At 41.8% G+C, this 24,552-nt stretch overlaps 1 protein-coding gene across 3 annotated transcripts in view; it reads left to right on the top strand.

The window, feature by feature from the left end:
* DNAAF9 (dynein axonemal assembly factor 9) overlaps positions 1–24,552 on the top strand; it is a 171,709-nt gene that overhangs the window by 76,689 nt on the left and 70,468 nt on the right. For 2 of the 3 annotated variants that reach the window (XM_053573869.1, XM_053573871.1), the window contains exons 13-20: positions 13,208–13,295; positions 14,517–14,593; positions 16,710–16,754; positions 17,152–17,197; positions 18,435–18,546; positions 19,567–19,637; positions 21,672–21,722; positions 22,436–22,523. In XM_053573869.1, coding sequence (XP_053429844.1) covers positions 13,208–13,295; positions 14,517–14,593; positions 16,710–16,754; positions 17,152–17,197; positions 18,435–18,546; positions 19,567–19,637; positions 21,672–21,722; positions 22,436–22,523 — 578 coding nt within the window. The remainder of the gene's footprint in view (positions 1–13,207; positions 13,296–14,516; positions 14,594–16,709; positions 16,755–17,151; positions 17,198–18,434; positions 18,547–19,566; positions 19,638–21,671; positions 21,723–22,435; positions 22,524–24,552) is intronic. The other variant, XM_053573870.1, reaches the window with a different exon arrangement.

The following is a 24,552-nucleotide window of genomic DNA, read 5'->3' on the forward strand; positions in this document are numbered from 1 at the left end:
CACACTACAGAAAGTATGGAAATTGAGAAAAAACAGAAAATCAGCCTTTAATTCCTTCTCTGTGTACTACCAATAAAACTACTATATGTTTTGGGGGGCTTGAAAAAAATTACTAATTTAAGATTTTATTTCTTTTTTTATTTATTTTTTATTTTTATTTATTTATTTATTATTTATTTATTTTTTGTAGAGACAGAGTCTCACATTATGGCCCTCGGTAGAGTGCCGTGGCATCACACAGCTCACAGCAACCTCCAACTCCTGGGCTCAAGCGATTCTCTTGCCTCAGCCTCCCGAGCAGCTGGGACTACAGGCGCCCGCCACAACACCTGGCCATTTTTTGGTTGCAGTTTGGCCGGGGCCGGGTTTGAACCTGCCACCCTCGGCATATGGAGCCGGCGCCTTACCGACTGAGCCACAGGCGCCGCCCCTATTTGTTTATTTTTTTTTTGGTTTTTGGCTGGGGCTGGGTTTGAACCCGCCACCTCCGGCATATGGGACTGGCGCCCTACTCCTTGAGCCACAGGCGCTGCCCTATTTTTATTTTTTTATTGTTGGGGATTCATTAAGGATACAAGAAACCAGGTTACACTGATTGCATTTGTTAGGTAAATTCCGTCTTACAAATCGTGTCTTGCCCCCAAAAGGTGTAGCACACACCAAGGTCCCACCCCCCTCCCTCCTTCCCTCTCTCTGCTCTTCCTTTCCCCACCCCTCCCTCCTTCTTTCTCTCTCTGCTCTCCCCTTCCCCTACCCCCACCATGTCCTTAATTGTCCTCATATCAAAATTGAGTACATAGGATTCATGCTTCTCCATTCTTGTGAAGCTTTTCTAAGAATAATGTGTTCCACTTTCATCCACGTTAATACAAAGGATATAAAGTATCCATTTTTTTTTAATGGCTGAATAGTATTCCATGGTATACATATACCACAGCTTGTTAATCCATTCCTGGGTTGGTGGGCTTTTAGGCTGTTTCCACATTTTGGCGATTGTAATTGAACTGCAATAAATAGTCTAGTGCAAGTGTCCTTATGATAAAAGGATTTTTTTCCTTCTGGATAGATGCCCAGTAATGGGATTGCAGGATCAAATGGGAGGTCTAGCTTGAGTGCTTTGAGGTTTCTCCATACTTCCTTCCAAAAAGGCTGTATTAGTTTGCAGTCTCACCAGCAGTGTAAAAGTGTTCCCTTCTCTCCACATCCACGCCAGCATCTGCAGTTTTGAGATTTTGTGATGTGGGCCATTCTCACTGGGATTAGATGGTATCTCAGGGTGGTTTTGATTTACATTTCTCTAATAAATAGGATGATGAGCATTTTTTCATGTTTGTTAGCCATTCATCTGTCTTCTTTAGAGAAGGTTCTATTCTTGTCTCTTGCCCATTGATATATGGGATTGTTGCCTTTTTTCATGTAGATTAATTTGAGTTCTCTGTAGATTCTAGTTATCAAGCTTTTGTCTGATTCAAAATATGCAAATATCCTTTCCCATTGTGTAGGTTGTCTATTTGCTTTGGTTGTTGTCTCCTTAGCTGTACAGAAGCTTTTCAGTTTAATTAAGTCCCATGTGTTTATTTTTGTTGTTGCAAGTTGCCATGGCAGTCTTCTTCATGAAGTCTTTCCCCAGGCCAATATCTTCCAGTGATTTTCCTAAGCTTTCTTTAAGGATTTTTATTGTTTCATGCCTTAAATTTAAGTCCTTTATCCATCTTGGATCCATTTTTGCTAGTGGAGAAAGGTGTGGGTCCAGTTTCAGTGTTTTACATGTGGCTATCCAGTTCTCCCAGCACCATTTATTAAATAGGGAGTCTTTCTCCCAAGGTATGATTTTGTTAGGTTTATTGAAGATTAGGTGGTTGTAAGATATTAGTTTCATTTCCTGGTTTTCTATTCTATTCCAAATGTCTATGTCTCTACTTTTGTGCCAATACCATGCTGTCTTGACCACTATGGCTTTGTAGTACAGCCTAAAATCTGGTATGGTGATGCCCCCAGCTTTATTTTTATTACTAAGAACTGCCTTAGCTATACGAGTATATGGAGTTTTTTCTGGTTCCATACAAAACGCAGAATCATTTTTTCCAAATCTTGAAAGTATGATGTTGGTATTTTAATAGGAATGGCATTGAATAGGTAGATTGCTTTGGGAAGTATAGACATTTTAACAGTGTTGATTCTTCCCAGCCATGAGCATGGTATGTTATTCCATTTGTTAATATCCTCTGCTATTTCCTTTCTTAGGATTTCATAATTTTCTTTATAGAGGTCTTTTACCTCCTTTTGTTAGGTATATTCCTAGGTATTTCATTTTCATTGAAGCTATGGTGAAGGGAGTTGTGTCCTTATTTAGCCTCTCATCTTGACTATTATTGGTATATACAAAGGCAACTGATTTGTGGACGTTGATTTTATATCCTGAGATGTTACTGTATTTTTTGATGACTTCTAGGAGTCTTGTGGTTGAGTCTTTGGGGTTCTCTAAGTATAAGATCATGTCGTCAGCAAAGAGGGAGAGTTTGACCTCCTCTGCTCCCATTTGGATTCTGTTTGTTTCCTTGTCTTGCCTAATTGTATTGGCTAGAACTTGCAGCACTATGTTGAATAGTAAAGGTGACAGAGGACAACCTTGTCTGGTTCTAGTTCTAAGAGGAAAAGCTTTCAGTTTTACTCCATTCAATAAAATATTAGCTGTAGATTTGTCATAGATAGCTTCAGTAAGTTTCAGAAATATGCCAACTATGCCTATACTCTTCAGTGTTCTAATTAGAAAAGGATGCTGGATTTTATCGAATGCTTTTTCTGCATCTATTGAGAGGATCATATGGTCTTTATTTTTGTTTCTCTTTGTATGGTGGATAACCTTTATGGACTTGCATATGTTAAACTAGCCTTGCATCCCTGGGATGAAACCTACTTGATCATGATGTATGACTTTTTGATGATAAGGCTAGGATTTTGTTGAGAATTTTTGCATATATATTCATTAATGAAATTGGTCTGAAATTCTCCTTTTTAGTTGGGTCTTTTCCTGGTTTTGGTATCAGAGTGATGTTTACTTCCTAGAACGTGTTGGGAAAGATTCCTTCCTCCTCAATTTTTTGGAATAATTTCTGCAGTACAGGAATAAGCTCTTGAAGGTTTGATAGAATTCTGGTGTGAAGCCATCTGGACCAGGGCATTTTTTTGTTGGAAGCTTTTGTTTTTTGAGACAGAGCCTCAAGCTGTCACCCTGGGTAGAGTACCGTGGCATCATAGCTCACAGCAACCTCCAATTCCTGGGCTCAAGTGATTCTCCTGCCTCCGCCTCCCAAGTACTGGGATCACATGTGCCCACCACAATGCCCTGCTAATTTTTGGTTGCAGCCATCATTGTTGTTTGGCGGGCCCAGGCTGAATTTGAACCCGCCAGCTCAGGTGTATGTGGCTGGCACCTTAGCCGCTTGAGCAACAGATGCTGAGCCTGTTGGAAGATTTTTTATTGTTTCTTTAATCTCAGTGCATGAAATTGGTCTGTTCAGAAGCTCTGTTTCTTCCTGGCTAAGTCTAGGGAGAGGGTGTGATTCCAAATATTGATCCATTTCCTTCACATTGTCAAATTTCTGGGCATAGAGTTTCTGGTAGTATTCAGAGATGATCTTTTGTATATCTGTAGCATCAGTTATTTCCCCTTGTATCAATTCTGGTTGAGGTTAGTAGAGATTTTACTTTTATATTTCTAGTTAGTCTGGCCAAAGATTTATCTATTTTATTTATTTTTTTCAAAAAACCAACCACTCATTTCGTTAATTTTCTGAATGATTCTGTTGTTTTCAATTTCATTGATTTCTGATTTAATTTTGGATATTTCTTTTCTTCTACTGGGTTTAGACTTAGATTATTCTTCTTTTTCCAATTCCATAAGATGGCTTATGAGTTTGTTGATGTGCTCACTTTCTGTTTTTCAAATGTAGGCATCTAAAGTGATAAATTTTCCTCTCAAAACTGCTTTGGCAGTATCCCATAGGTTTTGGTAGCTTGTGTCGCCACTGTTGTTATGCTCAAGGAAGTTAATGATTTCCTGTTTTATTTCTTCCTGCACCCATTTGTCATTCAACAGAAGGTTGTTTAATTTCCATGCCTTTGTGTGGGGTTGAATGTTTTTTTTGTTGGAGTTGAGTTCCACCTTTAGTGCCTTGTGGTCTGAGAAGATACAAGGTAAAATTTGAATTCTTTTGATTCTGTTGAGGTTTATTTTGTGTCCTAGGATGTGATCAGTTTTGGAGAATGTTCCATGAGGCTATGAGAAGAATGTATATTCTTTTTTTTAATCTTTTTTTTGCAGTTTTTGGCCAGGGCTGGGTTCGAACCCACCACCTCCGGTGCCCCACTCTGTTGAGCCATAGGCGCTGCCCAAGAATGTATATTCTTTATCTTTGGGATGGAGTGTTCTATACACATCTGTCAAGCACAGTTGTTCTAGAGTCTCATTTAAGTCCCTTATATCTTTGTTTAATTTCTGTTTAGAGGATCTGTCCAGCTCTGTAAAAGGAATGTTAAAGTCCCCTGTTATTATGGTATTATACGATATCATATTGCTCAGACTGAGTAAAGTCTGTTTCAAAAATCTGGGAGCATTTAACTTGGGTGCATAAATATTCAGAATTGAAATGTCTTCCTGTTGTATTTTACCCTTGACCAATATAAAGTGACTATCATTGTCTTTTTTGACTTTAGGTGCAAGAACCTATTTATTCCCCATGAGCTCATGGCATAATAGGTGTACAGCATAGCACACAGGATAACCAATAACCCCCATGTAACAGTGGTACAAGGTGCTGAAACCTATTTACCGTGAATTCAAAAGTCAATCAATACTTTGTCACATTCGATGGCAAGGTGCCTCCCTGAGCTACTGGAACCTCTTCCCTATGAATTCATGGCATGGTAGATACAAATAATAGCATAAAAATGTTTCTTGTTCATTCACTACAAGTGTGATTTTTTTTCCCCCAAAGAAGTATTAAAGCAAATTTTAATGTGTCCTAAAAAAAAAAAGAGTATGGCAGTGTTGTATTATTCTTATTTTGTGAGAGTCCATTGCTTAGTTTTATCTTTTGCATCGGTGTGGAAGCTAGGTTCTGTTCTTTAATTGCTGAGTTCTTACTTTGTTGTTGATCCATTGTGATGGTCAGTGTGTACAACAGTTTGAAGTATTTCCTGTAGAGCTGGTCTTGTGGTGAATTTCCTTAATGTTTGTATATCAGTAAATGATTTGATTTCTCCGTCAATTTTATTTTTTTTATTAAATCATAGCTGTGTACATTATTACAATCATGGGGTACCATACACTGGTTTTATAGACCGTTTGACACATTTTCATCACACTGGTTAACATAGCCTTCCTGGCATTTTCTTAGTTATTGTGTTAAGACATTTATATTCTACATTTACTAAGTTTCACATATTCCCTTGTAAGATACACCACAGGTGTAATCCCACCAATCACCCTCCCTCTGCCCATCCTCCCCCCCCTCTCCCTTCCCCTATTCTTAGGTTATAATTGGGTTATAGCTTTCATATGAAAGCCATAAATTAGTTTCATAGTAGCGCTCAGTACATTAGATACTTTTTCTTCCATTCTTGAGATACTTTACTAAGATGAATATGTTCCAGCTCTATCCATGTAAACATGAAAGAGGTAAAGTCTCCATCTTTCTTTAAAGCTGCATAATATTCCATGGTGTACATATACCACAATTTATTAATCCAATCGTGGCTCGATGGGCACTTGGCCTTTTTCCATGACTTAGCAATTATGAATTGGGCTGCAATAAACATTCTGGTACAAATATCTTTGTTATGATGTGATTTTTGGTCTTCTGGGTATATACCTAGTAGAAGAATTATAGGATTGAATGGCAGATGTATTTTTAGATCTCTAATTGTTCTCCAAACATCTTTCCAAAAGGAATGTATTAATTTGCATCCCCACCAGCAGTGCAGAAGTGTCCCCTTTTCTCCACATCCACGCCAACATCTCTGGTCTTGGGATTTTGTGATATGTGCTAATCTTACTGGAGTTAGATGATATCTCAAAGTAGTTTTGATTTGCATTTCTCTGATGATTAAAGATGATGAGCATTTTTTCATATGTCTGTAGGCCATGTGCCTGTCTTCTTCAGAGAAGTTTCTCTTGAAGTCCCTTGCCCAGCCTGAGATGGGATCACTTGTTCTTTTCTTGCTAATACGTTTGAGTTCTCTGTGGATTCTGGTTATTAAACCTTTGTCAGAGACATAACCTGCAAATATCTTCTCCCATTCTGAGGGATGTTTGCTTGCTTTACTTACTGTGTTCTTGGCTGTGCAGAAGCATTTTAGTTTGATCAGGTCCCAGTAGTGTATTTTTGAAGCTGCTTCAATTGCCCGGGGGGTTCTCCTCATGAAATTCTTGCCCAGACCAATTTCTTCAAGGGTTTTCCCTGCACTGTCTTCTAGTATTTTTATAGTTTTGTGTCTTAAGTTTAAATCTTTAATCCAGTGAGAGTCTATCTTAGTTAATGGTGAAAGGTGTGGGTCCAGTTTCAGTCTTCCACAGGTTGCCAGCCAGTTCACCCAGCACCATTTGTTAAATAGGGAATCTTTTCCCCACTGAATGTTTTTAATTGGCTTGTCAAAGATCAAATAATGGTAAGTAGCTGGGTTCATCTCTTGGTTCTCTATTCTGTTCCAGACATCTACCTCTCTGTTTTTGTACCAGTATCATGCTGTTTTGATCACTATCGATTTATAGTATAGTCTTAGGTCCCGTAGCATGATTCCTCCTGCTTTGTTTTTATTTTCGAGTAATGTCTTGGCTATTCGAGATTTTTTCTGATTCCGTATAAAATGAAGTATTATTTTTTCAAGATCTTTAAAGTATTACAGTGGAGCTTTAATAGGATTGCATTAAAATTGTATATTGCTTTGGGTAGTATGGACATTTTAACAATGTTGATTCTTCCCAGCCATGAGCATGGTATGTTTTTCCATTTGTTAACATTTTCGGATATTTCTTTTCTTAGAGTTTCATAGTTCTCTTTATAGAGATCTTTCATGTCCTTTGTTAGATAAACTCCCAAATATTTCATCTTCTTTGGCACTATTGTGAATGTAATAGAGTCCTTAACTGTTTTTTCAGCTTGACTATTGTTTGTATATATAAAGGCTTTGATTTATGAATGTTGATTTTGTAACCTGAGATGCTGCTGTAGTCCTTGATCACTTCTAAGAGTTTTGTAGTAGAATCCCTGGTGTTTTCCAGATATACTATCATATCATCTGCGAAGAACAAAAGTTTGATCTCTTCTGACCCTATATGGATACCCTTGATCACCTTTTCTTCCCTAATTGTGGTGGCTAAAACTTCCCTTACAAGGTTAAAGAGCAGTGGAGACAATGGGCAGCCTTGTCTGGTTCCTGGTCTGAATGGAAATGATTTCAATTTAACTCCATTCAGTACGATATTGGCTGTGGGTTTGCTGTAGATGACCTCTATCAGTTTAAGAAATGTGCCTTCTATACCAATTTTCTTAAGTGTTCTGATCATGAAGCGATGCTGGATATTGTCAAAATCTTTTTCTGCATCAATTGAGAGAATCATATGGTCTTTGTTTTTTAATTTGTTTATGTGCTGAATTACATTTATAGATTTACGTATATTGAACCAGCCTTGAGACCCTGGGATAAAACCGACTTGGTCATGATGTATAATTTGTTTGATGTGTTGCTGGATTCTGTTTGTTGGGATCTTGTTGAATATTTTTGCATCTATACTCATTAGTGATATTGGTCTATAATTTTCTTTTCTTGTTGGGTCTTTTCCTGGTTTGGGGATCAGGGTGATGTTTGCCTCATAGAACGTGTTGGGTAGTCTTCCTTCTTTTTCTGTATTTTGGAAGAGGTTTAGTAATATAGGTACTAGTTCTTCTTTAAAGGTTTGGTAGAATTCTGACGTAAAGCCATCTGGTCCCAGGCTTTTCTTTTTAGGAAAATTTTGTATGATTGATGCTATTTCAGAACTTGATATGGGCCTGTTCACCATTTCAAGTCTTAGAAGGTGATGTGCTTCCAAGTATTGGTCAGTTTCCTCCAGATTTTCATATTTCTGAGAATAAAGTTTCTTGTAATATTCATTAAGGATTTTTTTTAGTTTCTGAGGAGTCTGTTTTTATTTCGTCTTTGTCATTTCTGATTGATGAGATTAGAGATTTTACTCTTTTTTTTCTGGTTAGGTTAGCCAAAGGTTTATGTATTTTATTGACCTTTTCAAAAAACCAATTTTTGATTTATTCATCTGTTGTATAATTCTTTTCAATTTCATTTAATTCTGCTCTAATTTTGGTTATTTCTTTTTCCATCAGTTTTAAAGCATAGCTTAGCAGGATATAGAATGCTGGGCTGGAAATTGTTCTGTTTAAGTAGATTAAAGGTAGATGACCATTTTCTTCTTGCTTGAAAGGTTTATTAGAGAATTCTGCAGTCACCCTGATGGATTTGTCCCAGTAGGTCAACTGGTGCTTACTCCTGGCAGCTTTTGAAGAATCTTCTCTTTTGTCTTGCCTTTGGACAGGTTCATCACAATGTGTCTTGGAGAAGCTCGGTTAGAGCTGAGGCGACCTGGGTTCCGATATCCCTCTGAAAGGAGTGTGTCAGAGGCTTTGGTGATATTTGGGAAATTTTTGTTTATAATATGGCTTCCATTCCCCTGGGGCGTTCTTCTTGCCCTTCTGGGATACCTATCACTTGTATGTTTGAATGCTTCATTAAGTCCCATAAGTCTGTCAGTGAACGTTCTGCTTTCTCTCTCTTCTTTTTTTTTTTTTTTTTTTTTTGTGATTTTTGGCCGGGGCTGGGTTTGAACCCGCCACCTCTGGCATATGGGACCGGCGCCCTACTCCTTGAGCCACAGGCACCGCCCTTCTCTCTCTTCTTTTCTGCCTCTTTAACTATCTCAAGAGCTTTGTTCTCTACCTCTGAGATTCTTTCTTCTGCATGGTCTGATCTGTTGTTGATACTTTCTATTACATCTTTAAGTACCCTAATTGACTGCTTCAGTTCCTTCAGCTCTGCTATATCCTTTCTATATTCTTCATATTGTTCATCTCTGATTAGATTCTGTTTTTGGATTTCCTTTTGGTTATTTTTCACTTTGTCATTGTTTCCATCATTTCCTTGATTGTTTTCATCACCTGTATTCTAAATTCCCTTGGGGGTCTTGCTCTGGACTGGTTTTTAATGTTGCCAGAATTTTTATGCTGATTCTTTCTCATGAGTGATTTCTTTTATCTGTTTACTTGCCCTAATTTTCCTTTCACTTCCTCTTGGTCTTTAGGTTGCTGTGCCTCTGGACCAGGGTTTTGATGAGTCTAGTTTTCCACTACTTTTTTTTTTTTTTTTGTAGAGATAGAGTCTCACTTTCTGGCCCTCAGTAGAGTGCTGTGGCATCACACGGCTCACAGCAACCTCCAACTCCTGGGCTTAAGCGATTCTCTTGCCGCAGCCTCCTGAGTAGCTGGGACTACAGGCGCCCGCCACAACGCCCAGCTGTTTTTTGGTTGCAGTTAAGCCGGGGCCGGGTTACCCGGCTGGCGTCTTACCAACTGAGTCACAGGCGCCGCCCGTTGTCCACTACTTTTGTCCTCCTCCTGGGGTCCAGATGTCTCTCGCTGACTCCCTGTATCCTCAAGGGGATGTTTATGAGCAGATCCCACCAGCCAGAGATGCCTAGAGTCTTGTCACCCCAGACTCACACTGCCCAGTTGCAAGGAAGCTGTTACTCGGCCACCATCGTGCTCCTCACCCCAATTTTTTTCTTTTTTTGGAGAGAAGATCTTGTTCTATTAACCAGGCAGGAGTGCAGTAGCATGATCATAACTTACTGCATCCTCAAACTCCTGGGCTCAGGAGATCCTCCTGAGTAGCTGGGACTACAGGCACTTGCCACCACAGCTGGCTAATTTTTTTTTTTTTTTTTTTTGGTTTTTGGCCGGGGCTGGGTTTGAACCCACCACCTCCGGCATATGGGACCGGCACCCTACCCCTTGAGCCACCGGCGCCGCCCACAGCTGGCTAATTTTTGTTTGTTTGTTTCTTTTTAGAGATGAGGTCTCACTGTGTTGCCCTAACTAGTCTTGAGCTTCTGGCCTCAAGTGATCCTCTTGCATTGATCCTCTTGCCAATCCTCTTGCTAGGATTACAGTCATGAGCCACTATACCTGGCTCATTTAGGTTTTATGTAGCTGTAATCAGTTTGTTTGCAGTTTCCTTCACTTCAGTCAGCCATTTTCTCATGCCTTGGTGGGTGTAGTCTTGCTTTGTGCCTACTTCTGCTTCCATGCCAGCAGAGCTTAGCCACTGCCTTGAATTGTGATTGGTGCCCTGCAGCAGGGCCCACATTGAACTAGGTTCTTATGGAGTCCTAGAACGAATGGCAGCAGTGCTGTCCAAGTCATTTTATGGTTCAGTAGCCATGTGTGTTAAACCTCTTTTCTAAGGATCTGCATAGGAAAAGGCCAAGGAAAGGGGAGGCCTGACCAGTGTTGGTACTGCTGAGTGATGTTTGAATCAGCTCAGGAGAGTGGGGGGAATGTCTTTCTTTTTTTTTTTTTTTTAGAGACAGAGCCTTGCTTTGTCACCCTTGGTAGAGGGTCATGGTGTCGTAGCTCCCAGCAATCTCAAATTCTTAGGCTCAAGTGATTCTTTTGCCTCAGCCTCCCAAATAGCTGGGAGTATAGGTGCCTACCACAACACACTATTTTTAGAGACAGGGTCTCACTCTTGCTCAGGTTGATCTTGAACTCCTGAGCTCAAGCAATCCACCTGCCTCAATCTCCCAGAGTGCTAGGATTACAGGTGTAAGCCACCGCACCCAGCCCGGTAGGGAGATACCTTAACCTCTTTTGGGTTGGCCTTTATAAAACTTCATCCTTGGCTCGGAGCCTATAGCTCAGTGGCTAGGTTGCTAGCTACATACACTGGATCTGGCGGGTTCAAATCCAGCCCGGGCCTGCCAAACAACAATGACAACTACAACCAAAAAAATAGCCAGACGTGTGACAGGCGCCTGTAGTCCCAGCTGCTTGGGAGGCTGAGAACAAGAGAATCGCTTAAGCCTAAGAGTTTGAGGTTGCTGTGAGCTGTGACACCATGGCACTTTACTGAGGGCGACATATAATGAGACTCTGTCTAAAAAAAAAAATAAAATAAAAAAACCTTCATCCTTAGTGTCATGGTATATGTAATTCTGGTCTTTCTTGGAAGTGACCAAGCTTTCTGATAATCTCCTTGGGCCCCTTCCTACCAGGGTGTACCCTCCGCTCCAGCCTGGCCAGCAGTCTTTAGGATCTTTTGGTCCTTGGAGCTGTCATTTTGTTATATGACGTCTTTCTGTTCCTTTTTCTCCTTCAACCCAACTCAAACCTCTCATGTACAATGTGGAGATGTGATGCAGGACGAAACTGAAGGAGTTGGTAATATTATGGCACCGTGGAAAAGCACCGGGCTGAGAACAAGTCTGAGTTTGAGTCAGCCATGAATTTTCTGTGGCCTGAGACAGTTTATTACACTTCCAGAAGCTCTACTTGCTGCTTCTATAGATGAGGGAGTAGATTAGACCATGTGGGTGTTTCTTCCTGTTTTCAAACTCTTACCACCTCCTTTTACCTCTAACAAGAGTCTCACAGGCTTAAAAGTAGATACATTCTTTAGGTGAGTCCTTGTTAATTCCTTGCCAGGCACCTCCCCTTGCCTTTCAGGGCCTCACAGATAAGCCCCTTCTGTTGGTAAGTGCCCTAAGAGCTTGGACCTCCTTGTAAAGCAGTGATTCTTAGCCAAGGACAATTCTGCTGCTCTGACTCTACCTTTACTCACTCCCAGGCACATTTGGCAAGGTCTGGAGACAAAACTGGGGGATGCTACCAGCATCTAGTGGGTGGAAACCAGAGATCCTGTTTTACATCCTACAATGCACTGGAGACAAACCACACAGCAACAATTGAGAAAGTTGAGAAACTCTTCCTCCGTGAAGGGAATCAGACTTGGATTTTTATGGGTCCTTCATAGCAAACCCAATCTGGCAAAGTAAAAAAATCTCCTTATAATGACTTTGGGGAGTAAAGCGATAGAGAAGAGTAAAATTTAGGGGGAAGGTGAGGGAACTCCTCAAAAGCATTTTCATTCTGAGCCAGCTATTCAGAAAGTGGTCTGCAGTTGTTTAGTTTGAATTTTGAAGTGGAACCCAGCCTTTCCCTGAATGGGGTAATCGCTCTTGCCCCTGAGTTTCCCACCCCGAGGTTCTTGTGACAGCCAGCTTTCAGCAGGGTCTGATGAGGACACTACATGAAGGTGTAGTGTAGTTGGTCCCTGGAAAAGCAGCAAGTCTGTCACTGTGACACCAAAGGAATTCTGGTCTATAGGTATATTCTGTTCCTACACATATAGGGGCAATATGGTTTTATTCTGTTTGCCCACAAACAGAGAGGGATGGTCCTTGGGGTAGAGTTCAGAGAAACTGACTTTTCTTAAGATGACTTAAGAGCAAAATATAAATCAAACCAGGCATATAACTTTTTTTTTTTTGTAGAGACAGAGTCTCACTTTATGGCCCTCAGTAGAGTGCCATGGCATCACACAGCTCACAGCAACCTCCAACTCCTGGGCTTAAGCGATTCTCTTGCCTCAGCTTCCCAAGTAGCTGGGACTACAGGCGCCTGCCACAACGCCCAGCTATTTTTTGGTTGCAGTTCAGACGGGGCCAGGTTTGAACCCACCATCCTCAGTATATGGGGCCGGCGCCTTACCTACTGAGCCACAGGCGCCGCCCATAACTTTTAAAAGTGTTAGAAATCAATGAGTTGGGCTCCTGTAGCTCAGTGGTTAGGGTACCAGCCACATGCACTGGAGCTGGTGGGTTCGAACCCAGCTCAGGCCTGCTACTTGGGAAGCTGAGGCAAGAGAATTGCTTGAGCCCAAGAGTTTGAGGTTGCTTTGAGCTATGATGCAGGGCACTCTACCAAGGGCAACAAAGTAATACTCTGTCTCAATTTAAAAAAAGAAATTAATGAGTTCCATTTTTACGCTCTTCTTATTCTGTTTAAAAATCAGCTTCTTAGGGACTATCATGTATGTGCATGCAGCTTTTGATGAAATATGATGCTGTAGTGTTAACCATTATTTTTTGTTTTTAAAGTAGGCTTTTGTCCCAGGTATATGCTGCTGTTATTGAGGCTGTTTTGGCTGGCATTGCATGTTATGCTAAAACTTCCAGTCTAACAAAGGTAATTTAAACACCGTTTCTCTTTCTGTAGTTGTTATTTTAATGTAAAACATCCTACCCACTTGTTTATTCTTTGAACACCTGGGAGTACTTAACTTTTGTGTGAGCTTGTGCCTCTTTGGCACCAGGAGAAAGATGCCCTTCGAGCACTGAGCTGCTGCTGCCTGTGACCATGCTGCTGATGTCTTGTGAGTGATCGCTAATCAGTGCTTCTTTGTAGATGTCTGATTGTGTTAAAGAAAATCATTCTGTAGTGCACTGTTTTGTTTAATGGCTTAATAAACAAAAGGCTTTTAAAAGTTAAAGAAAAATATAGATTATTCTACTGTGAATTTTAATTAAGTTGGGTAAGTTTGTACTGAGCTATATAGTTTGATTTCCCATAATTCACTGTTTAAAAAAACAGCAAAATATTAGAAACTCTGACTTGCCTTTCCTAGACAAGCACATGTGTTCTCATTCTCTGACCATTATCTTCCTTGCTGTTTTGCGGTTAACCTGCCCTGCTGAGTTGGATTCCTATATCTGACCCAGTAAGGAGATGAGAAGAGTCGGCTTGATGCCTCCCAATGCCAATAGGACCTTTCCTGAAGGAAGCCATTTGACATTGGAAAGGTTGTGTATGATGTAGATCTCAGAGAGACTGTAGCCGTAGTACCAGCTCCTTGCCCTCTGCCCTACTTACTGAGCTCGTATCCTTAGTACTGTTTCGGGGTTTCTCAGCCCTTTAGCTGCTACATGGCGGAAGACATATACAAAGCAGTGGGATGTCACCCAATATCAGTTCTCACACCATCACTTTAAAAGTGATCTTTTGTAACTCTAGCTATTTAGATATTCTTAGCATCTGGCCGAAACTCTTTAAGGGTAGTAGTCTGTCCTCCAAAGCCAAGGGAGAGGAGAGGAGAAAGCACTTTTCAAGATCTCGATATTCCAGTGGCGTCATCCCAGCTGGTCATACCTTTCTAGCAGATTCAGTTCCAGTGCTACCTGCCCAAATGCAGTTTTGTCCTGAGAACCCAGCCTGAAGAAAGCATGTACCTGTTTCCCTTAACATGATGCTTTCACTTTAATCTGTCGATGTCTACAAAGTGTCACATAGAGGGAAAGGGCACAGTGTGCTCTTGGCCAAATGTTAGGAAGGCCCTTCCTATCTGTGATGTGGTGTGTACTTTTTCCTGCTGTGAAAGCTAATTGTCTTTGTCTTGTTTTGATTTTACAGGCCAAGGAGATAGCAGAACAGACCCTGAGATGTGGGTTAGATTCCTTTGAATTGATTCAGTTTAAAGCAGCCCTGTGGTAAGCAATGGCTGATGTTTTTTATAAGGAATTTGTTCTTTTGTTCCTTGTAAATTATATCTCATCTCCCCTTTGAGAAATGTTTCAGTAAATAATGGGGTGTATGAAGGAGAGTCATCATGATCTAAGATCGTGATGACTTTATTAGAGAATCCAAGGAACCCCAGATGGAAGAACTATATGATTAACACCAGAACCACAGGAGACCTGATAGGTCTGGGGTCTAAGGTTAAAACACTGAAACTGGGGGCTTGAATGGTGAGGTTTGCTAAGGGCAGGGGCCTTGGGCACAGGAAGATAGTCACTGCTTAGAAGAGACTCACCATAGTTTCATCTGTCTTTCAGATGGTAGAAACCCTGGGCCTAGCCATGTCCCAGAGTCTAGATGGTCTGGGACTCTGGCTTCCTGGCAGTGTTCCCATCACATCTCCCAGCATGTCACAGTGGATCTTTGTGTGTTCTTTGCTAAATCAAGACAGACACATGACTGTTAAAAGGTTTAGATAACTAAATTTTCATGAATCCAGTCTACCCAGTTAACCCACTGTCCCACATGAGAACTATTTTGTGCACTTTTATGCAAAGGATACAAAAAGCACCAATATTTAAGAATACTTCTGAGGTGAGTTCTTTGGTGCCTCACTTTCACACCTATAGCCCTGGGCAGTAAGAAGGAACATTCGAAAGGTAAGTCAGTCAATTGACCTAATAAGAGGGATTCTGTTGCTGCCTCTCCTGGTATGGGGGAAAGAGCCAGATCTCTGTGGTGGAAGGCTTTAGAATTGTTTCAGGTCTCTCTTCCCCCAAGATCTTCTCAGTCTTGTTGCTCTGGCTATGAAAGGGAAGAGATGGAGGAAGCCTGTCCCCCTAAAGCCTTGTGCTGCCCTGTGTTGTCTTTTTCTGGTAGGCGTGAGTTTGAGAAAGTTCAGTTTGGCAGCTGTCTACCTTGGGCAAGATATCTGCAGTTGTTTCCTCAGCTTTTCACCTTGTACAGAGATTGGATATACAAATGTTAGTTGCAGTGACCATCAACATGGCTGACATAGTCATTCCATTCTTCCCATCCTTAGGCCCTTGTGTAAGCCACTCGGCCTTCCAGGGCAGACCCCCCTCTCAGTCCCTAGGACTGCTAGACCTGAGTGTCCACCCTAGCTGGAGGAAGGTATAGGAGAAGACCGTAGGCAAAGAAAGAGAGGCTTCCAGGGACAGTCCTCTACCCAGCATTCTACCCCATTCCCTCTACAAAGGTCACTTCACTGAAGACCCTTGAACTACATCAGATGAGCAGATCTCCCAAGAGGGCAAGGAAGAGAGAGCCATAAATACAGATGAGAAGATAGTATGTGACAAACTAGTAGTTGTAAAGGCAGGAAATTAAACTTACACAAGTTAGAGTAAGCCAAAAAAGGTTTTCTGATTATTTCTGACTCAGAAGGCCTGACCTGGCCCATGGCTCCACAGTGCCATTCAACTATGAATAACAAAGACATGGCCTTTGCTTGGGCTCCAAGCAGGAATGAAGGGTCTCCCAGACTGCAATGGGCAGGAGTCCTATCATGTCGTTCTCTTCTGTTCTCCTCCGAGAGTCAAGATATTCCTGAGGCACAGAGGCAGGATCATGATTGGGAGTCAGACATTGGCTCCATTCCTGCTGGTAGCTTGGGACCTGGGAAAGGTATCTAAAATATCTAAGGTAGGCTCAGTGCCTGTAGCTCAGTGAGTAGGGCACCAGGCACATACACCAAGGTTGGTGGGTTCAAACCCAGCCCAGGCCTGCTAAACAATGACAACTGCAACAAAAAAATAGCCGGGCATTGTGGCAGCCGCCTGTAGTCCCAGCTACTTGGGAGACTGAGGCAAGAGAATTGCTTAAGCCCAAGAGTTTGAGGTTGCTGTGAGCTGTGACAGCACTCTACCAAGGGCAGCATAGTGAAACTCTGTCTCAAAAAATAAATAAAATAAAATATCTAAGGTAAATCTGCATAAAGCAAGATGACACTAAGTGGCCTTGAGTGTCCTGAGCAGGTGTGCTATACAAGCAGTGTCTGGGGAAGTTACCAGCCCAGGAGTCAGTGATAGCAAACTGACTTTTATTTTGTTTTATTTTGGTCTGCAGCTCCAAGATGGATTTTCATATACATGCTGTGAATAATCAGGGAAGGTAAGTGGTGGCTGTGGTGTATCCTCATATGGGGCAGGTTTTAGGAACATGAAGAGAGGAGAGGCTACCCTGTAGTGGCTGACAGAGGTCTTCTGGCAGTTCCACACCTGGCAGTGCCGTTGCTCAAGGGCTGGGCTTGGGGCTGGCTGTGCTCATCTGAGCCTTGTATCCTGAGTGCCTCCCTCTGAGAGACTGAGGAGCAGGGGTCAGGGGTGGACATAATTCACCTTAGTGGCCCACATACTAATTCTGCATACATTATGCCAGTGTATTGAAAATACCAAAGAGAAATCTGAGTCTATGAGTTGTTGGCAAATTGAAAAAAGAGAACACAATAAATTTCAGTACATTTATAAACTCCTCAGCATATGTCTCTCTCATTACTTTTCTGTTCTAGAATTGTGCCTCTGGACAGTGAAGATAGCTTATCCTTTGTGAAGACGGTAAGCAGAGCTGTTAGAGGTCATCTGGCTGGGAATGGCCTATGGAGGGACATCTACAAGGGGTGAGGTGGAAGTGGGTAGGAATCTTGGGTAGCCCACCCCTTACTTAAAGAAACTGCTCTGTTCTCAGGACTATCCCAGCTGCAGCAGTGTTGATCCTGTGCTTTCTGAAGGTGCCCATGCAGCTGTCCCAGGCATACCCACATCCACACTCCCATGCCTACACTTCCCCACAGTCCAACGTTGACTGAGGGGCAGGAGGGACCTCTTTCTGAGGTTATGAAGCCTTCCTGCAGGTAGCTGGGATTGCTCTGACCACATGTGGAAATGTGAGCTGAGGATAAGCCTGCCTTGAACAGCACACCAAGTTTTCAGTGGCTGCTTTATGTTCCAAACTCTGTGTTGATGCCCTTAATGGGTACCTAGGAGAATTAATTACAGCTTTGTGCTGCATAACTTTTCTGTCAATTGTGGACTGCGTATACAATGACGATCCTATGTGATTATAATACCACATTTTTACTGTACCTTTTCTATGTTTAGATATGTTTGGATACATAAATACTTACTGTTGTGGTATGGTTGCCTACAGTATTCAGTACAGTAACATGATGTGCAGGTTTACAGCCTAGGAACAATAGGCCATACCATATAGCCTGGGTGTAGAGCAAGATGTAGAAATTTATAGAAACATAAAGACACTCTTCTTGGCTTGGCACCCCTAGCTCAGCGGTTAGGGCAATAGCCACATACACCAAGGCAGGAGGGTTCGAACCTGGCCTGGGCCTGCTAAACAACAATGACAACTGCAACAACAACAACAACAACAAAACAGCTGGGTATTTTGGCAGGCACCTGTAGTCCCATCTACTTGGGAGGCTGAGGCAAGAGAATCATTTAAGCCCAAGAGTTGGAGGTTGCTGGGAGCTGTGACACCATAGCACTCTACTGAAGGTGACATAATGAGACTCTGTCTCCCCGCCAAAAAAAAAGATAATCTTATTCTAGCCCAAATGTGTCTCTGACCAAGAAGCAATTGCAAGGGAGCCTGGGTAATCTGAAGTCATCTCCCAATTCAAAGATGTATTTAGGATAACTCCAGTTTTCTTTAGAAACTCTAGTACTCTTTGCCATGTGCCTTAAAGGAGTATTTTGTGGTCTCTTTCTTATGGATATCTCCCTGGAGATTTTGGACTAACAACTGGTCTAACTCTGGTTTCTCATTTGATACATACAGGCTTGTATGACTGTCTATGACGTTCCTGACTTGCTGGGAGGAAAGGGGTGCTTAGGATCTGTGGTCTTCTCAGAATCATTTTTGACATCTCAGATCTTAGTTAAAGAAAAGGGTAAGTGAATGTGATTTTTGGAAAGAAAACCTTGAACCTTTTTCTTTTTTGGCAAAGTAAACTGCAAACCAAGATAAAAGACTATCAATAAACTGGTGAAAATATTAGAACACTTATGGCAAACAAAGGACATAAAGGTATCCTAATGGTTGCCATACCTGTATGCATAAGGAAAATAGAAAATTGTAGCTAAATATATCTTTATTTACAAAATATTCGTTACAAAATTTTACAAAATTGTTCACAAAATATTTCTCTATGTGTTGATACATAAATATAAAAAATATTAAAGATATAAAATATGTGAGTTAATTTTTCCATTGAGATTTTTAATATGTATACCTGTAGTACCCATACTTCCTTGATAAAAATTAAATGTATGGGTGGCGCCTGTGACTCAGCAGAGTAGGGCGCCAGCCCCATATGCTGGAAGTGGCGGGTTCAAACCCAGCCCCGGCCAAAAACTGCAATAAATAAATAAATAAATAAATAGGCCAGGCGTGGTGGCTCACGCTTGTAGTCCCAGCGCTGTGGGAAGCCGAAGCGGGTGGATTGCCTGAGCTCAGAGGTTCAAAACCCATATGAGCAGCAGTCAGCCAGAGTAAGACCCCGTCTCTACCAACAACATCAAAAACAGCCAGCACTGCAGGAGAAAGAAGAAAATCAACAAAAAAGGAGTACTTCAAACAAAAAAGAATGAACAAGCACACTGAAATTAAAAATAAAAATAAATTTAAAAAATAATAATAAATGTAATTCCCAGGACACATTCATTTAAATGTATATTTCTATTATAAAAAATGCTAAAATTAAGCACATGGAGAAAATCTTCTTTATCCCCTCATTGGTCTCTCTGTCTGGATATGAGGAAGTTTTAGTTTTCTGCAGATATCAGACTTTTTATAGTGATAGGAAGAGACCTTGCTCCTGAAAATGAAAGAATGTTTACTGACTGCCTGGGGTCTGCAAGAGAGGTTAAGGTGATGGGGAGTAACAGATGTGTCTTTCATCTTCCTACAGATGGCACTGTCACCACAGAAACCAGCTCCATAGTCTTGACAGCTGCTGTGCCCAGATTCTGCTCCTGGCTGGTTAGTGTCATTCATCAAGTAGAAGTGGACTTAAACATGGAGAAATTGGGGAGAACATTTGAGGAAGAGCTTCTTCATTGGCTCTCTAGTGGATGTCAGATCCTGAACTGGCTGTTGTTCAGGAATTGAAGGGTTTTTTTTTTTTTAGAGACAGAGTCTCACTTTGTTGCCCTCGATAGAGTGCAGTGGTGTCACAGCTCACAGCAACCTCCAGCTCTTGGACTTAGCTCTTGCCTCAGCCTCCCGAATAGCTGGGACTACAGGCGCCTGCCACAACGCCCAGCTATTTTTGGTTGCAGTTTGGCCGGGGTTGAGTTTGATCCGCCAGGCTCGGTATATGGGGCCGGTGCCCTACTCACTGAGCCACAGATGCTGCCCTTTTTTTTGTTTGTTTGGGGTTTTTTTTGTGTGTGTGTGTTTAAAGACAGAGTCTTTCTCTTTTGCCTAGGGATAGAGTGGCATGCCTCTATCCCTAGCTCACAGCCACCTCAAATTCCTGGGCTTAAGAGATCATACTGCCTCAATCTCGTGACAGTAGCTGAAAATATGGACTCCTGCCACCATGCCTGGCTAGTTTTTCTATTTATTTATTTATTTGTTTGTTTGTTTGTTTGTTTTTTGTAGAGACAGAGTCTCACTGTACTGTCCTCGGGTAGAGTGCCGTGGCGTCACACGGCTCACAGCAACCTCTAACTCTTGGGCTTACGCGATTCTCTTGCCTCAGCCTCCCCAGCAGCTGGGACTACAGGCGCCCGCCACAACGCCCAGCTATAGTTTTTCTATTTTTTTTTTTTTTTTTTTTTTTTTTTTATGGTTTTTTGGCCGGGGCTGGGTTTGAACCCGCCACCTCCGGCATATGGGACCAGTGCCCTACTCACTGAGCCACAGGTGCCGCCCAGTTTTTCTATTTTTAATAGAGGTGGGGTCTCACTCTTGGTCAGGCTAGTCTTGAACTCCTGAGTTCAAGCAATCCTCCTGCCTTGGCTTCCCAGAGTGCTAGAATTATAGGCATGAGCCATCACACCTGGCCAGGAATTTAAGTTTTTATCTCAGCCCTTTATCTTTATACAAACAAATCTAGCTTCTGTAACTCTCTCATTATCTTAGAATACATTTAAAAGAAAGGAACTAAGTTATCTGGGTTTATTAAATTGTGAAAGGAAGAAATTAACACTCTTATTATATAATTAAGGAGACAGGTTTAGAAGTTGAACAACCTGTACAAGCTTACACATATAGTGAGAAGTGGATTGTATGGGTTCCTTCTCTGACCAGAATGGTTGCTATGGAGTTTTACAACATGTCTCAACATGTAGAAAGTCCCATCTTCAGGCAAGGGCAGAAGTTCACACCTATAATCCTAGCACTCTGAGAGGCTGAGGCAGGTGGATTGCCTGAGCTCAGGAGTCTGAGATCAGCCTGAGTATGAGCAAGAGCCTATCTCTAAAAAAAATGGTCATAGCACTCTAACCAGGACAACAGAGTGAGACTCGGCCTCCAAAAAAGAAAAAAGAAAGTCCCATCTTCCTCAGTGAGACTTGGTCTGAAACTCTGGTACCTTATAACATAGAAAGTGTGATGGAAGCAAGTCTGATAATGGTTTAAGTACCTACTTTAGAATGTTTATACTCTTCAGTTCTGACATGGGTAGGAAAGAATAAGAGTCATCCTCTAATGTGAACATGTTTAAATAAGAGCACACTCTGAAAATATTTTAGTATGTTCCGTTTCCTTAATCCCTAAAAACAAATGTTTTTTTCTGAAGTAAAAAAACACATCCTCTTCACATGTTGTAGGCTCATTAACTGGACCTCAGGTTCCAGTGAGAGCCTGCCTGCCATGGCCTTGGGCTCTAAGCCCTAAACACCAGCAGCCAACTTTGCAGCCATGTCAGGGCCTGAGTGCATTTGGGCCTGCTGTGGTGGAGGGACTGCCCAGTTAGTCTCCTAGAAATATTTGAACATAGCAGTGAGACCCCAGCAGGATTGACCCTTAAAGCAGTCAAATGAAACTCTGCCTTCCTTTTGGACACAGGTAGAAGATAATGAAGTAAAATTGTCTGAGAAAACCCAGCAAGCAGTGAGGGTAAGCACCCTTTTTATTCTCAGTATGAACATCATATCAAAATAAAATGTAAATAATTTATAAAGATAATTTATAGTTCATCTTACTGCTAATCTAAAGAATCTGTCCTGCTTTGTCTTCAGTTCCTGTTTGCATTCTTTCTCTTTTCAGCAGAGCTTCAAAAATAGAAATAATCATTTATGGAGAATATAATTAGAGAATCTCATTAAGGCCTTTTGGTGTTTTTTTGTTTGTTTTTTTGCTTTTAAATTTCCCCATACTATCTTGGACTTCCCAGCTTCCAGAACTGTAAAGAATAAATTTCTGTTGTTTGTAAGCTAAAAAAAAAAAAAAAAAAGGAAATAAATTTCCCCATACTATTAAAAACAGATCCCAAATTGGTCTATCTATGTGGAGCTGAGAAGTCAAGGCTTCAGGCCAGGGAGAAGCTGCCTCCGTTTTCACAGAGGATATTAATCCACAAAAACATGAACAGACGTCACAGGCTTTGGTGCCTGGACTCAGAGAAGACCTTACTTAACATTCTTTTTCTCAGCATAAATCAAGGATGCCAGTGACATGCCAAAGAGCCAGGCAGTACCAAAGGCCATGGAATAAGTCAGGCATATCTGAGTCTGACTCAGCTTCTGTAGACAGACAAAATGATACAAGATTTTTGATTCTGTGAGTATTTATGCTATAAATCATTTGCCCCTTTTTGGTTGTTTTTAAAGGAAGATGAGTGTTTCCTGGGCACTTTTCTAACAGGAGGAGAGGGAGCGTATCTTTATTCCAACAGTCCACAGTCCTGGCCTGAGGAAGGTGAGGAGCCATGACTTTTCTGTTCTTGACTGTGTCTGGATCTCTCATTTGCAGATGGTTCCCTTATTGTAGCATGGGTGTTGTGATAAATAATACATCTTATATTTGGAAAGACTTGTTGGAGCGTAAGTGTTTTCTTGCAGTATTTCGCCTTAGATCCACTCACTTTGTATATGAGGAAGTGTAGGGGCCAGGTGCAGTGGTTTGAGACTGTAATCCTAGCACTTGGGAGGCGGAGGCAGATGGATTGCCTGAGCTCACAGGTTCTAGACCAGCCTGAGCCAGACAGGACCTCATCTCTAAAAACAGCTGGGCATATGTGGTGGGCACCTATAGTCCCAGCTACTTGGGAGGCTGAGGCAAGAGAATCCCTTGAGCCCAATTGTTTGAGGTTGTTGTGAGGTATGACACCATGGTACTCTACCAAGGGCAACAAAGTGAGACTCTGTCTCCAAAAACTAAAAAAAAAAGAGAGAGAATGTGTGCTAGGAATCGCTGATCCCAGAACTATGTCTACTCCTTTTGTTACTGCCTGAGCTTAGCTCTGGGAATGGGCTAGAGCAGCCAACACCTCTGGAAATAGTCTGTGGACCTAAACAAAATCTGGATTAGTTTTCTTTTGCAACATAACAAATTTCCACAATATTTTTTTTTGTTTGTTTTTTGAGACAGAGTCTCAAGCTATTGCCCTGGGTAGAGTACCGTGGCATCACAGCTCAGAGCAACCTCAAACTCTTGGGCTTAAGTGATTGTCTTGCCTCAGCCTCCCAAATAGCTGGGACTACAGGCACCTGCCACAACGCCTGGCTATTTTTTGGTTGTAGTTGTCACTGTTGTTTGGCAGGCCCCAGCTGGATTCCAACCTGCCAGCTCCAGTGTAAGTGGCTGGCAACCTAGCCGGGTGAGCTACAGGTGCCGAGCCAAATTTCCACAAATTTAGTAGCTTAACACAATCCCCACTTATAGGTCAGAAGTCCAGGAAGAGTTGATTGGATTTAGATCTTAATGAGGACAGAATCAAGGCATCAGCCAGGCTAGACTTTTTTTTTTTAATATTTATTTATTTTTATTAAACCATAGCTGTGTACATTTTTTTTTTTTGAGACAGAGTCTCACTCTATTGCCCAAGGTAGAGTGCTGTGTTGTCATAGCTCACAGCAACTTCAAAGTCCTGAGCTCAAGTGATCCTCTTGCCTCAGGCTCCCAAGTAGCTAGGACTATAGGCACCCGTGATAACACCCAGCGAGGTTTTCTATTTTCAGTAGACACAGGGTATTGCTCTTGCTCCTGCTGATCTTGAACTCCTGAGCTCAACCAGTCCACCTGTCTCAGCCTCCCAAAGTGCTAGGATTATAGGTAGACGTGAACCACTCTTATCTAGAGGCTCTAGGGAAGAATTTTTTCCCAGTTTATCCCAGTTATTGATCTGCAGGTTCCTTTTGCTCATGGGACCCCCATTTTGTTCCTGGCTGTCAGCCAGGGACTACTCTTAGCTCCTGCCCCCAGAGGTCCTTGCTGTGATTCCCTCCATCTTAGCTACAAAGAACATCTCTTGTAGTGAATCTTTCTCATGCTTTGAATCTCTCTGAAATCCCCTTTGCTACCAACATCTGAAGTTTTTGCCTACCACAGTCGTCTGCCCTTTGGCCCTCTTGATTCATGGTCATGCCCCTCCCAAGGGTCTTATTCCCTGTGGCAAAAGCCCTGAATCTTGTGAGCTCAAGTATCTAAAATCACATTATCAAGACCATCTAAATCCCATGTAGATGAGGCTTCAGAATATAATCTGGAAAGTACAACTCCTGAACACAGTTTCTCTCTGTGTCTGTGAAACCTCTGAGACTAAAGAGACAAGTAATCTTCCCAGCCCTCCCAACATACAAGGGAAAAAGGAAGGTAGAAAGGAGTCACTAGCCCAAAGCAGCTTTGAAACCCAGTTGGGAAAACTCCAGTTCCTTCACCAGGTTTCAAGGCTTGGGAGTAATTCTCCTGGCTCTCAGCTCTACCCCTGGGCTCTTGGTTCAACCCT

Source organism: Nycticebus coucang, chromosome 21 (genome assembly GCF_027406575.1).
Source record: "Nycticebus coucang isolate mNycCou1 chromosome 21, mNycCou1.pri, whole genome shotgun sequence".
Classification (NCBI taxonomy): Eukaryota; Metazoa; Chordata; class Mammalia; order Primates; family Lorisidae; genus Nycticebus; species Nycticebus coucang.